The sequence below is a fragment of the Tupaia chinensis genome, unplaced genomic scaffold, assembly GCF_000334495.1.
Source record: "Tupaia chinensis unplaced genomic scaffold, TupChi_1.0 Scaffold000532_1, whole genome shotgun sequence".
NCBI classification, from domain to species: Eukaryota; Metazoa; Chordata; class Mammalia; order Scandentia; family Tupaiidae; genus Tupaia; species Tupaia belangeri.
This window is the reverse complement of record NW_006160045.1, coordinates 4300048-4315603: the sequence shown is the minus strand read 5'-3', so window position 1 is coordinate 4315603 and position 15556 is coordinate 4300048. Positions and strand designations below refer to the sequence as shown.

The following is a 15556-nucleotide window of genomic DNA, read 5'->3' as shown; positions in this document are numbered from 1 at the left end:
TATATATATATATATATATGAAACTAGAAATGGAAAATTATTGATGATAACATACATGATTAAGCCACTACGTAGTATATTCTGGATGGGAAACCACTTTTTGTATGTTGTGATGATGATTAGGAGATGAATATAAATTAATTAATTTAAAAAAAAGTTTCAGGAGAAAAAAAAAACCCAAAAACTATTTTTCTTGAAATTAAACAAAAAATGCATATTTGATGATTGCAGTAAACTATATAGTCCCAGGTAGGTGCTACTTTATAGTATGTCATTCGACTCACTGAGGTTTATGCCTAAAATCAGACTTGTGTTCATGGATATGTATATATCAGCTGCGCTTGCTATTGAAGTATTTAGATTAAGTTCATTAGCTAATAAATAAAATAGGGGAAAAAGGCATAGAAAACAACCACGGATACCAGAGACAGTGTGGGAGGAGGGTGAGACATGGCAGAGGATGACAGATAGGGAATCAAGGATGGCAAAAATAACAAAATATACGGGAAACATGGAAAATTATTTGTATTCTGGATGGGAAATCTCATTTGGTTTTCTGTAATGATGTATAGTGAATGAATGTAAATTAAAAAGAGACAGAGAGACAAAAAGTGAGAAATCACTCCCCAGAGGGGATGGCCATGCCGCAATCCCTTCTCCTCCATTCTCCTCTTGGGATCTTGGGCACTACATGCACATGCGCCCGGCGTGGGTTTTAAGCCACCGGGTCCGGGACACGAACCGCGGTCGACTACGTGGGAGTTCAGCGACATAGCCATTACGCTAACTGCTGGTCCCTGGTTTTTTTTTAAACTTTTTTTATACTTTTCCCACAAACATTTACTTTACTTATAAAATTTTTTTTGGCTTATACTCCATAGTTCTTGACAGTTAATAAACAACTTTCAAAATTTCAAAAAACTGAATTTTAAATATAACTTATTTATTATAATTTTCTTTGTGACTCTATAACAGAGGCAGTATGCTTTTAAATATTTTTGAGAAAATATTTGCATATCAACTACTCAAACTGTTGAGAAAGAAGCAAACACTCAGCATGCAATTCACACATGAACCTTCCCAACTTAGTTCTCCCTACCAAGTATTCTGTGGTATACCATCTGCTAGCAAAGATCAATCTCCTTTTCTTCCTTCAAAGTCTTCCTCAAGGTAATCCTCTGCTTGTGGTTGCTCTTTTGCAGTCTCTACTGATTACAATGCTGGGCTGGAAAAGTCCAGGTTATTTTATGGTACAAATGCTTTCATATGGCTTCTCTAATCCTCTCTGCTAGTGCCAGGAAGAACTGTTTATAGTGCCTGGCAATCTTTCCAAGAGCTTCTGTTGGGTTCCTTGAACCTTAATTCCATGGTTTTCTGGTTACATCTTCAGATAACGACATTCCAGTCAAAACTCTGTCAACAATGTGTATTTCTAATTTCTGATTCAAAGCTACAGATATTAATGAACTTATACAAATAACCTTTCTGCCACAAAATAAGAATACTCACAAATATTTCCAATTCCAGAGGGGTCGGGAAGGGAGAAAAGTTTTTGTTTCAATTTAAAGAAACAAACAAAAGCCATTTAAACAAATTATTGAACCTATCAGTAGCTCAAAAGAGCAAAATCCTTAAATCTGGAAAACAAAGCATAATAAAAAAAATCAATAATCTTTTAGTCAAAAGTCATAAAATTCAATTTCACCAGTTTAGTCTCATGTAATTAATCTCTCTTCTGTTGAATTTACAGTGTTACTGTGGTCCGACCTTTCTGTTTAAATCCTGGAAGTAAACACTCAGTGCTAATATTGATATTTCCGAACTTGTCCCTACTAAGTTGTTTTCTTGGATGCTTTTCATTCTCTTATTTCTGTCTGTGTGTTTTTAGTTTTCCTGGTAAAGCACTCCTTTCAGAACTTCCTGAAGAGCTGGTCTGGTGTGGGTAAATTCTTTCAGGTTTTGTTTATCTGAGAATGTTTTTATCTTTTTTTCCCATATGAAGGATAGTCTTGCCGGGTATAGTATTCTTAGTTGAAATTGTTTTTCACTTAACACTTTGAATATTTTTTCCCCGATTTTCTCCTTGCTCACGTTGTTTCTGATGAGAGGTCTGATGTTAGCCTGATGGGATAACTTTTGTAAGTAACCTGACATTTCTCTCTTGCCAATTTTAGTATCTTGTCTTTGTGGATTTGGCCAGTCTGGTTATGACGTGCCTTGGAGAAAATCTTGGGTTGATTTTATGTGGGGTCCTTTGTATTTCATGGTTCCCCCCAGGGGGATGACCACGCCACAATCCCTTCTCCTCCATTCTCCTCTCGGGATCTTGGGCACGCACGCACACGTGCCCGGGGTGAGTTTTAAGCCACGGGGTCCGGGGCGCGAACCGTGGTCGACTACGTGGGAGTCCAGCGACATAGCCATTATGCTAACTGTTGGTTCCCTGTTCTGGATATTTGAATGCCTCTTTAGGTTTGGAAGGTTTTCTTGCAGAATTTCATGGACTAGATCATCAATGCCCTTATTAGTTTCTTCGCCATCTGGGATACCAATTATCCAGATGTTTGGATGTTTAATGGTATCTAGTATTTCTCATATATTCTCAAATTTTTGGTTATTTTCTCAGTTTTTTAGGTGATTCTTTTATTCTAGGTCAGAGGTTTTGTCTTCAACATCAGAGATTCAATCTTCTGCATGGTCTAATCTGCTTTTAATACTTTTGAGGGAGGTTTTGATTTTCTGTATTATAGCCTTCATCTCAAACAGTTCCATTTGATTCTTTTTTATGGTGTGTATTTCTTCTTTCAGATGGTGGAAGAACTTCCTCACCTCCTGGAACTCATCTCTTTTCTCTTGCACCTTCTGGAGTTCATTGTCTTTCGTCTCTTACATCTGGATTAGTTTTGTTACTATGAATATTCTGAATTCCTTATCGGACATTTCCTCAAGTTCCACTGTATTGTCTGTAGATGATGAAGGGTTGTTCTTTTTCCTTGGGAGAGAAATATTTTCTTGGTTTCTCATATTTCTTCTGTCTCTTCAGTGGTTTCTGGTCATCTGATAGATTATATCCTTCTTCCTTCAATCTGATCATTCAGAGGTGTGCATGATGAGGAGATCCACAATCTCTCCGCAGTTCTGTTTCCCTGATACTTGCCAAGTAACTAGCACTGTTGACTTTGGAACTGGATATTATAAAAGCTAACAGGTTCTAGGGAATAGGTGCACCTGGGCTGCTGAGCTGCAAAGTTTCTGTTTTTTTGTTTGTTTGTTTGTTTTTCTATAGGGCACACCAGAAAGACAGAGAGAGATAGACAGAAAGCAAGAAATCACCCAGCAGGGGGGATGGCCATGCCACAATCCCTTCTACATTCTCCTCTCGGATCTTGGGCACACAAGAACACGTACCTGGTTTGAGTTTAAGTAACTGGTCCAGGACTTAAATCGCAGTCGACTACATGGAAGTCCACTGACAGCCATTACGTCAACTGCTGGTCCCAAGCTGCAGGGTTTCAACTGAGAATGTGGGAGGAGAGAAGCTATGCTTACTCTGCAGCTTTATCCTTCTCTCTGTTGCTCACTCTGCAGTCTCTATTCTCTGAATTTTAGTCACTTGGTGGTGAATTAACTTTTTGCTAATTGCTTAGAGGTTTCTGCAACTCTACGATCATGTGCTTCCCTTTACTATGAGGTACTTCTATGACAATTTCTCTCCTCTACTATGTTTTGCAACATGGTATCCACAGACAGAGATTTTGAGATCAGTTTTACAAAGAGGAGTTTCTTTCTTTGGGCAGGAGGTACAGTAAGGGTTTGAGGATTTCTATGACCTCAAAAGAATTCAGATACTTGGCTACTGTGCACATAAGCCTGTCTAGACACTCGATGTGTAGAGGCTGAATAGCAGAGTGAGAAAGTAAGATAAAAAGGGAAAAGGAAAAGGAAAAAAAGGAAAAAATTACACAAAAACAATCAAAAGAGAAAAAAAATTAAGGTAAAAAAATGAAAATGTCAGCACACATCTCAGATTTAAAATGACTTCTGAAATTAGCAAGAGAAAGAAACCAGAGGTAAAAAGACATGTTTTAAAATTTAAAAATAAATAAATAAATAAATAAAAAATAAAGAGAGAGACCGAGAAAAAGGACAGAAGTTGCCCTATCTGGCTGAGTGTTTCTGGGGTCTGGAAGATAGGTTTAGAGCAATGTCTCAGTCATCTTGGTCCCTGAACATGTCAGGACATACCTCAGATTTAAAAATGGCTTCTGGCTGAGGGTTTCTGGGGTCTGGAAGATGGGGTTTAGGGCAGAGTCTCAGTTACCTTAGTCACTGAATACGTCAAGACACATCTCAGATTTAAAATGGCTTCTGGCTGAGTGTTCTGGGGTCTGCTATTTTGCCATTTTTGAATGTAAGCACAATTTTGTTAGAACTTAATCTGTGGCAATTCTTTGAAGCCTGGTTTGAGAATTTATTGCTCCAAAAAATATTTCTGTTTGCATCTGCTTGGTGCTCAACCTAATGCTTCTTTGGAACCACATAGGTACTGTGAATTTGGGCTCTAAAGTGCATACAAGTTAGCTTTTGTTTATGAATTCTAAATAGGGACTTATTTTTTTTCCTTCTAAGAAGTAAAGCTGAGATATAGGCTTAATTGTGTTGAGAACTCTTGGAAGGTCCTGGCTTCATGCAAAAAAACAGTCAGATGCTCTATTTTGCTCAGGCCCAACGCTCTGGCTCCTGGCACAAGATGTCTAGTTATCTAGGAACAGCAAATGCCTGAGGGTATCTGAGATCTTGGAACTTGTTCATGCATCTGGATTCATGCTCCGGGACACTTTTCTTCCTCCCAGGACTTTCTTTACTTCAAAATAAGGCCCACAATGTACTTAAAAGAAAGTTTATTTATTTATTTATTTTTAATGAGAGAGATTTTTGCTATATGGTGTGTCTATTCACTGGGGAGAAAGAGACAGAAAATGAGAAATCACCCCCTAAGAGAGATGGCCACACTGCAATCTATTCTCCTCTATTCACCTCTCAGGATTTTGGACACACATGTACATGTGCCTAGTGTGAGTTTCAAGTCACCGGGTCCAGGACTCGAACTATAGTCAGCCATGTGGGAATAAAGCCATGTGGGAATAATGTAACCATTATACAATCTGCTGGTCCCAAGAAGGTTTAAATTTTTAATGCAGCATTTTAGGTATTTTGTAATGTTAAACTAAACTATTTTGGCTTAAAATGGCTACTGTACTCCCACACTTGGATTCCTATGGATAAGCTGAAATTGTACATGGTAGGCTGCTTTCCTGAGGTGGTTACTGAACTACAAGTACAATCACATTAGCCACACTTCAGTCACAGAAAACCCGTCTAGAAGGCTGTTCATGCAGTATACCATTCAGCTGTAATCAATCCAACGATTTCTCTACCTCACACCTCACTTCCATTTTTGTATGTCACTTTCCCTTTCCTGCACACATCACTTGCCCTTTCTGCAAAATTACATACCCCGTGACCACACACAGTTAGTCAAATCCCTCAGAAGTCATTTTCTGGGAGACTGCCTGATTGAAATCACCTGCCCTTTGTTTAAACAAACTGTTAAATTTTGGTTTGTATAAATTTTGTTTTGACCAGCTTGGCATCAGAAGTAGGATCCAAGGTAAAGCTCCTGCAACCCTAGAAACACCAGGTGAGCAGGCATGGTAATTGTGAATCAGATCATGCTCACTGCCATCTTGTTCGTGACTGGAGAACGTAGGTAAGTTTTCTCTCAGATTTTTAGCTCTGCTCAATTGTGTTCTGAGCTCTCTGAGTTTATCAAAACAATATTTAGACTGAACTGTGTCCAAGACTGAATCATTTTTTGATAATTATCTGGATTGAATTCAGTTAGAGGCCTCAGGTCTGGGGTACATATTTTCAATAATGGGTTTGTCTCAGTCTAGAGAGTCTGGGACTCGGCCTTCCGGAACTCCAGCCAATTTTATGTATAATAATTATGGGCCCAAAATGTGCACATTTTTAAATAAATGGTTTAACCTTACTAGAGAGAACTTAAGATGGCCACAATGGCACGGGCAGTTCCACTTAATGTCTCCATTGGGCAAGATTAATCCTGCTCCTTGGTAAGATCACAGGGGTCATCAGCCACCAGCTCTGCACTGCTTGGTGTTTCATGCTCTTCTTTGGTCACAAATATGATTCCATCCTTCCCTTCCTGCCAGCAATAGGACATGGCTACATGGCTGAAGTGGGGTGCTCAGACCTTAGCACATGCAGTGACAGCAAGAGCAGTGGTCTATTCTTTGCTCTCCCTCTGTTCAGGCGGAGCTGTGTCCTGAGCTGCCCTCACCAGATCTGCCTCTGCGCCTTCCCAGACCCAGCCCCGCCCCTGAGACGAACTTTCAAAGACAGAAAGAAACATAAAATTTTCCTCAGAGGAAAAGATAGTCCTAGAATTTTTGGACTCCCCAGATCCAAAATAATTATACTCTTTGCAGGCAGAAATTGATAAAATTAAAATGCGGGCCTATAACAACCCAGGCCTTTCTAAAATACTTGAATGTTTGTGGGCCTCTTCTTCAACTGATATAGGAAGGATTAAAAGTGAAAAACTTATAAAAGTCCAAATAGATCAATCTAAAACTTTACCTAAATTATCCCAATATCCATTAAAACTGGAAGCAATTGAAGAGCTCTCACCAGTTGTAGAAGATTTAATTAAAGAAGGGTTTATAATTCCATACAGTAGCCATTGTAACACTCCAATCCTACCAGTTAAAAAACCAAATGGATGAAGATGAAAATTTGTTCAAGATTTTAAAGCAATTAAGATTTTAATACCAAGACCAGCAGATAGCATAGCAGTTATGTTGCTGGAGTCCAACATGGCCAACTGCAATTTTAGTCTCAGAACCAGGAGCTTAAAATTCAAGCCAGTGTGTGTGCATGAGTGCCCCAAATCCTGAGAGGATAATGGAGGAGAAAGAATTATGGCATGGTCAGCCTCCCAGGAGGTGATTTCTCACTTTCTGTCTCTCTATCTCTATGGCAACTGCACATGCCCTATAGCAAAAATCTCTCTCAAAAAAAGAAAAGAAATTGTAATAACAAAGTTTCCTGAACTGATTGAAAAATGATTTATAGTGGTAGACCTCTGCTCAGCCTTTTTAAGCAGAGTAGTTAATAAGGAGAGCCAATATTTATTTCCTTACACTTGGAAAAATCAGCAGTATACATGGACAGTGATGCCATAGGGATTCACTGAGTCACCTTCTTATTTTTTTCGGGCATTTCATAAAAATTTAATAATCTTGGGACTAGCAGTTAGTGTAATGGCTATGTCGCTGGAATCCCATGAAGTTGACGGGGGTTCAAGCCTTGGACCTGGTGGCTTAAACTCACACTGGGCACGTGTGCGTGCTTGCCCAAGATGCCGAGAGGAGAATGGAGGAGAAGGGATTGCAGCGTGGCCATCCCCCATGGGGGGTGATTTCTCGCTTTCTGTCTGTCTCTCTCTGTCTTTCTGGCGAGCCTATGAACCCTATAGCAAAAAACCTCTCCAACAGGCTAACATTTTATAAGATCCTCCTCCTATCTCCTAATCTCTGTTTACAGTGTTGTGGGCTATTTAACTCAGCTACTCTATTTATTACCTATACATGACGATAGTAAAGATCACAATTGTGTAAGTATAATATTAGAAATAGTGACCCCTCATTTATGAGATACTCCATTAGATAATCCAGACCTAGTACTTTTTGTTGATGGGTCCTATGCTAAAAACACAAAAGGAAAATATCAGGCAGATTATGCTGTTATCACACAGTATGAACTAGTGGAAAGGGGGACTCTCCCCCTGTTGAAGTCAGCTGAACCCAGAGGTTTTTGCTCTTACTTGAGCTTGTCAAACAGCTAACGACAAGTCAGTAAATATATATACAAATTGTAGATATGTCTTTAGAGTAATCTATGATTTTATTATCTTATGAAAACAAAGAGGGTTGCTAACTTTTAGTGAGACCCCCATCAAACAAAGACACCACGTAAATGAGCTGCTCTCTGCTCTCCTACTGCCATCACAGATTACCATTATTTAAACTAAAGCTCATACCTATAAAACTGAACCTAAATATCAAGAGAATGCCCGAGCAGATTTTTATGCTAAATCAGCTAATACTGACAATGTTAGAATATGCAATTTAAATGAACTCCATAAAATTGATCCAGGTCAGCTCCCTTATAATGACCTACTTAATGAACAATGCAATGTGCTCAATTAAAACAACTTGGCATTTCAAGAGATATAAATTCAATATTAAGTGTGAGCTCACAACAACTTGGACTTCCCCCTGGTTCTTCCTAAATCCTTTAAGATTCCATTGTTAAAAGCTCTACCCGGGACCAGCAGTTAGCGTAATGGCTATGTCGCTGGACTCCCATGTAGTCGACCATGGTTCGAGTCCCGGACCCCGTGGCTTAAACTCATGCTGGGCGTGTGTGCGTGCGTGCCCAAGATCCTGAGAGGAGAATGGAGGAGAAGGGATTGCGGTGTGGCCATCACCCCTGGAGGGTGATTTCTCACTTTCTGTCTCTCTGTCTCTCCCTGTCTGTCTGGCGAGCACACATGCCCGAGAGCAAAAACCTCTCCAAAAAACAAAACAAAACAAAACAAAACTCTACCCTCCACAACTCATCATGGAACAAACGAGATGATCCAAATTATAAAAAATATTGGTGGGATGTCTGCTCCAAAACTACTAAAATGGGTTACAACCAATGTTTGGTTTGTTAAACTCATAATCCTAGAAAAACAATCAAAACATCAAGTGACACATTTCTGCCACTTGATGGACCATCTGAACATTTACAAATGAACTTCATTCAGCTGCCACCCTCAATGGGGTATTAATATGTTCTTGTAGTTATTTACATGTTTTCTGGTTGGGTAGAGGCGTTCCTGTATAAGAAAGCAGATGCTATGACAGTAACTAAGAAATTAATTAAAAATATGTTTCTATTATGGTAAATACCTAAAAAAAAAAAAAAAAAAAAAAAAAAAAAACCCTCTCCTAATAGAGGAACCCGTTTTACTGAGCAAATTATATAACAATTAAATCAAGCACTATATACACAATTATACTACCATTGTCCCTATCACCTTCAGTCTTCTAAAGGAGGCAAAAGAACAAATGACATTTTAAAACTAAAATTAACAAAATTAACAGTCAATTGAGTTGCCTTAGCCAAAAATATTACCATTGACAATGACAATCAAATCCACTCCTGCTAACAAAACATAAGTTAACCCTTTATAAAATAGTCACTGAGAGACCTATTCCCTTAATAATAAAACCTCATACATCTTCTGCTCTTGAAAACTCTGGTATGATTAAATACTATAAAGCCTTCATTCATTATGCCAAAGTTTATTTTCACCAGGTAAAATAAAAGCCTTTCATAAACCACCAACTGGAGACAATCAGATCCTTTGTGGTCTAAAACCTAAAAGCTGAGTCTTCTATAAAAGACATTAAAACAAAACAAAACACCTGCCCTTAAACCTCACTAAAGAAACCATACCAAGTTCTTCTCACCACCCACACTAAAGAAATGCTTCAAGGCCTCAAACCCTGGGTCCACATTTCACAACTCAAAAGAGCCCCTTCAGACTCTTGAGACTGTACACCTGTTAGAAACTTTGAAGTAAAACTGAATAACAAAAAAGGGAAAACTCTTATTTAAAACAGGCATCCCAAATAAAGACAATTTTGCCCAAATTTATAAATCATAACTTCTGCCATCATAAAACTACATCTTTTCCCCTTTTTTACTCCTTACTATCTTAACTATTTATTCCTCCCTACAAAAAAATCCATAAGCCCATAAGGCTTTAGCTCAAGCTTATGCTTTTACACCAAACCAAAACAGTTGGCTTTGTGGGTTAATGCCCAAAAATCAAAAAACAATTCCTCTAGTGCTAGTACCCTCTGTGTTCCCAATGAAAGCCACCCCAATTCCCCCCAAAATAAAAGGCTATCCATAATATTCTAAATATCACTCCTAATTAGGTTTTCTACACTCATTAAAAACTACATTCTAACTTTCCCAAATAATAACCTGTTACCAAATATAAAAAAACCTATTCAAATAATGTATACAAAAAAATATACTGTTTCCAGAAATCACATATTCAAAATCTAAAATTTATGTAAATACAAACAATTGTTTGTATAATGTTACTAAACTAAATTCAGTAAAGTCTCTTTTTACTAAATATAGTTACATGCCCATACAACATACTATAATGGGACCACAAAAATAAATGCTCCCCACTAGACATTGTTCAAGAGCCATAAAGACTTATAGACAGACAAATTTAATTGACCCCTGTTCAAGTGTCACTAGGTTGCTCTCTTTTCCAATACACAAAAGCCTGTAATGGGTCTACAAAATTTTTGCTTATTCTGATTTGCCTACTCAGTAGCTTGCTGTTTAGCCTGATTCTTGCCTGACTTTCACATAGCTTCCCCTAGAAGTCCTTATAATGGTGATATAAACATAGATCAAAATGGTCAATTACCAAAATGAGTACCAACCTTAAAATAAATAAAAGTAAATATGTTCCCACTTAAAAAAATTATAGTGGGGTTCATAAAAACTAACTCTTGGTAACAGTGAAATACCAGTTATATAAAATTTAAAGCTTATACACAAATTAGACAAAATTTTAGATAACAAATCAGACGTCCCAGGGTTTCAAAGGAGTAGAGACCACTCTCCAAAATGTAGTCAGTAACATACAAATTCAATGAAAACAGTAAATAAAGCATCACACAGCTTTAGATCTCCTTCCTGCTCCAGGTAGAGACTTATGCTTAATAATAAACAAAACTAAATATTTTACGTACCTCTCTCCAGACTTTAATACCACAGAAAGTTTAATTAAAACGGTAGCTAATATTGCTGCTTCCTTAGACTCAGAGTGAGAGAGTGAGAGCAAGAAAGAGAGAGAAAGCGAGAGAGCAAGCTGCCAGGTCTGGGACTCAAACCAAAGTTGGCTATGCGGGAGTCCAGTGCCCTTAACCACCATGCCACCTGTCGGCCCCCACTAGATATATTTTAAAAGTCTCTCTCAAAAAAAAAAAAAAAGATATAACGTTTACAAATACAACTAATAGTTTACAGATATTCTAAATAATAAATGACAAACGAGTTTTTCAAAAATTTTAAACCTTTATATTTCTCCTAGTAATGGAAATCTTTATATTTCTCTCCAGGTTATTATAAGTTGTGTTACTAGACTAACAAAAATAAATAAATAAATAAATAACTCTTTAAATCAGGGGATTTTACAAAAAAAACTATGATCCTTAATCATCATCACACGCTGGACAAGAATAATAAACAACTAAGCTCAAATACTGTTAAATTGCCTATGTTACCTAAACCTTAATCTGTTTAATTCAGTTTGGCTTTATTTCATAAAAACTTATGGTAGGGAGTACACCTTGGCCATCACATTAGTCCTCCTAGTGCACTCTATCCTCTTGAGTCTTAAATGGCTTATATACAGCCATCCATCAAATATTAGTCTTATTTTAGCCAAATCAATAAAAACAAAACAAACCTATTTGACTTGTGTGACATCATGTTCAACTTGTGTAATATTATGACTTGTAAATTCCATGCCAAAGACCAAAAAACTTGTCATTTCCACAATAAATATGCATACAAAAAATTGTCATTTATAATAGTAACAGAAGAGTAGAACCAATGCCTTGAGTTTTTGTCAATTTCTCAAACATTTAAAACGCTGACCAAGAGGGGAAATTGTTAAACTAAACTATTTTGACTTAAAATGGCCACTGTTCTACCACACTTGGATTCCTCTGGATAAGCTGAAATTGCATGTGTTAGTCTGTTTTCCTGAGGTGGTTGCTGAACTACAAGTACAATCACATTAGCCACACTTCAATCACAGAAAGCCCACCTATAAGGCTGTTCATGCAGCCTACTATCCAGTTGTAACCAATCTAATGAATTCTCTACCTCACTCCCTCACTTTTGTTTTGGTATGTTACTTTCCCTTTCCACAAATTTACATATCCTGTGACCATGAAGCTAACTGGCGTCCCTCAAAAGCCATTTTCTGAAAGACTGCCTGATTTAAATTATCCGCCCTTTGTTTAAATAAATTCTGTTAAATTTTAGTTTGTCTAAAATTTTCTTATTTTTAGAGAGTTTTTTGCTATAGGGCATGTGCGCTAGCCAGAAAGACAGGGAGAGACAAAGAGACAGAATGCAAGAAATAATCCCCCCGGGGGATGGCCACACCGCAATCTCTTCTCCTCCATTCTCCTCTCGGGATGTTGGGCACACATGTACGCACATGTGCCCAACGTGAGTTTAAGCCACCGGGTCCGGGACTCAAACCTTGGTTGACTCCATGGGAGTCCAGCGACATAGCCATTACACCAACTGCAGGTCCGTTTGTCTAAAATTTTGTTTTAAACAGTAATAAAGCTTTGGGATAACATATCCATCACATTGTTAGGAATGGAAGATTTAATTCATTTTTGAGAACACACATTCTTTATTTGGGGAAAATGTTTTTTGAGGAGCGTTTTGCCCATAACAAGGTAAAACATAGTTCCTGTAACATGACTGAACTACCCTGCACAGATAATATAATTATAAACATAATAGTAACATATTGGTAAAACTAATTTTACTCTTTGCTGTTGGAGGAACATTTCTACTGTAAAAAGACCTCTGAGAAACTGCATCCAGAAGAGTTATTAACAGCCTTAGGTAAAATAACTGCAAAAAGCTGCATAGTGCAGTCTCTGATGTATCACCAAATAAAAAGTATGGTAAATATATAAACAAGTATGTGTGATATCTATACATAATCTTTTACTAACCTTGAATAAATATTCACCCGAACACCATTTTCTTGCTGAAATGCCAGTAAGTCCACCATCTGGAAGATTATTTTTTCTTCCTAGTCTTACAAACGTAAAAGCAGTTTTCATGTAAAGAACACCACGTATTAGAAAAAATATTCCTGATGTTGTTATAGTCACATCAGACACACTATGTCTTTCATCATCACTCAGAATGTTTGGAGGCACTCTGACTCTGATCAAAGTATGGAATGAATCATTTGTTTGAAAGGTCTCCTGATCACTTACCACCACAACAACTGAAGGCAAACAAGGAAACCAAGAAGAAATTAATGGACTACCAGGTGGTGAAGTGATCGGTAAAAAATGAGGAGTTTCAGGAAGTCTCAACAAAGGAGCAGTCAGAAGAAAATGTAACTCTGCAACAAAACAATCTTGAAAAATTATGTGGTTGTCTACAATCATCTTTAGTGCATCAGTGGCCGCCATTGGTATCGTGATACGCCAGGTCCTAAGAAGAGAAAAAAAAATTAAATAATAAAAAAACCTCTCTCCTTTGATCCAATTTGCACAGTGCTGACAGTTACCATATTCTTTTTTTTTAAGAGAAATTTTTGCTGCTCACTGAAAAGACAGAGAGAGACAGAGAGACAGAAAGTGAGAAATCACAAAGGAAAGCAATTTTGACTCTTTCAGCTGTTTCCTCTGCCATGTGTCTTTATACTTCTGAACAAATATCACCCCCAGGAGGGATGGTCGTGCTGCAGTCCCTTCTCCTCCGTTCTCCTATTGGGATTTTGGGTATGCCTGCACATGCACCTGGCCTGAATTTTAAGTCACCAGGTTCAGGACTAGACCATGGTCAACTACCTGGAATCTAGTGACAAAACTAGTACATCATCTGCTGGTCCCGATAGTCACCATATTATTAAAGTATCTGTTTTTATCAGAATGAATTTGGGTAAAACAAATTTTAAAAAAATGTTACCACTGTCCCATTTCTTTTCATTTTCTACTCTGTCCCAAAGGAAAGCAATTTTGACTCTTTCGGCTGTTTCCTCTGCCATGTATCTTTATACTTCTGAACAAATATTCTTATACTGTTCTTTCTTACTATGTCATTTTTATATACATTATCTACTTTCTTCTTATATGACAGATGAAGATAAATCTCTTGTATACCATGCCTATCCATGGTATACACTTCCCATCTCTCAAATCAATATCATTATACTGCTTAGTTAAATCTGTATTTATTTTGTTATTATTATGTAAACATGACTTACCACTGAGTTATTTCTACTATGATTTTTTTTCTTTTATAAATATATATGATAGACAGACACCCCACTCCCATCTTCTGACCACTGGGCCAGGAATTCTGAGGCAGGACTCCCCGCCGCAGCTCCAGCCCCTAGACCCCCAAGCCAGAGATCCCTCTCTCTGTTAGCTAGGAGATACTTTTTCTTTTTGTACACCTAATGAGAATACTCCTCCTTGGATCACATTGCTAAACATAACAGAAAGAGACTTTGACAGTCTTTATTCCACAGCAAAAAGGAAACACACTTGCTCCTATTTGAGAAAACATTCTCTTAAAAGGTATTTCAAAGGGAGCACATCTCTCAATGGTTAGAAGTTGAAGAAGAACCTCAGGTCTGAATAAAGCAGGAAAAATGTCTCTATCAAAAGAACACAGTGACTCCCTTCCTTTTCTTGAAAAAATAGAGGACATTAGCAAAATGTCCGAGATAGAATTTAGAATATTCATGTTGAACAAATACTATGAGCTGGAACAAAAAAGAGACAATGAACTACAGGAGATGAGAAAGTCCTTCCATGTTATGAAGGAAGAAGTGGATACGCTAAGAAAGAATAAGATGGAACTATTAGAGGTGAAGTCTGTAATACAGGAAATCAAAAACTCTCTCGAAAGTATTAAAAGTTGATTAGACCATGCTGAAGATCGAATCTCTGATGTAGAAGATAAAACTTCTGACCTAGAGAAAAACCACCAAAAAGATAGAGAAAATTAAAAAAATGAGAATAACATACGAGAAATACTAGATTCCACTAGACATTCTAACATCCGAATAATTGGTATCTCACAAGATGAAGAAACTAATAAGGGCATGGAAAACCTATTCCATGAAATCTTGGGAGAAAATTTCCCAAGTCTAGGGAGGCACTCAAGTATCTAGACCCAAGAAATACAAAGGACCCCAAATAGAATCAACCCAAGAAGATCTTCCCCAAGGCATATAATAGCCAGATGGCTAAGACCACAGATAAAGATAAGATACTAAAACTGGCAAGAGAGAAATGACAAGTGACTTACAAAGGTCACCCCATCAGGATAAGACCGTACTTCTTAACAAAAACAATGCAAGCAAGAAAAGAATGGGAAGATTTATTGAAAGTGTTAAGAGAGAAACAATTTTAACCAAGATTATTGTATCCTGCAAGATTATCCTTCATATGGGAAAAAAAGATTAAAATCTTCTCAGACAAACAAAACCTGAAAGAATTTGCCAGCACTGGCCAGCTCTCCAAGAAACCCTGAAGAAAGTACTGTTCCAGGAAAACTAAAGAAGTAACAGCCAGAAACAAAGGAGTAAAAGGCAACTAAGACAATG

General features: G+C 37.5%; 1 protein-coding gene across 1 annotated transcript in view; it reads right to left on the bottom strand.

Annotated features, from left to right (window-relative positions):
* The window catches only part of CATSPERE (catsper channel auxiliary subunit epsilon), a 226285-nt gene that overhangs the window by 84021 nt on the left and 126708 nt on the right, over nt 1-15556 (bottom strand). The window contains exon 9 of the mRNA XM_006157233.2: nt 12939-13431. Within this exon, the coding sequence (XP_006157295.1) occupies nt 12939-13431 (493 nt within the window). The remainder of the gene's footprint in view (nt 1-12938; nt 13432-15556) is intronic.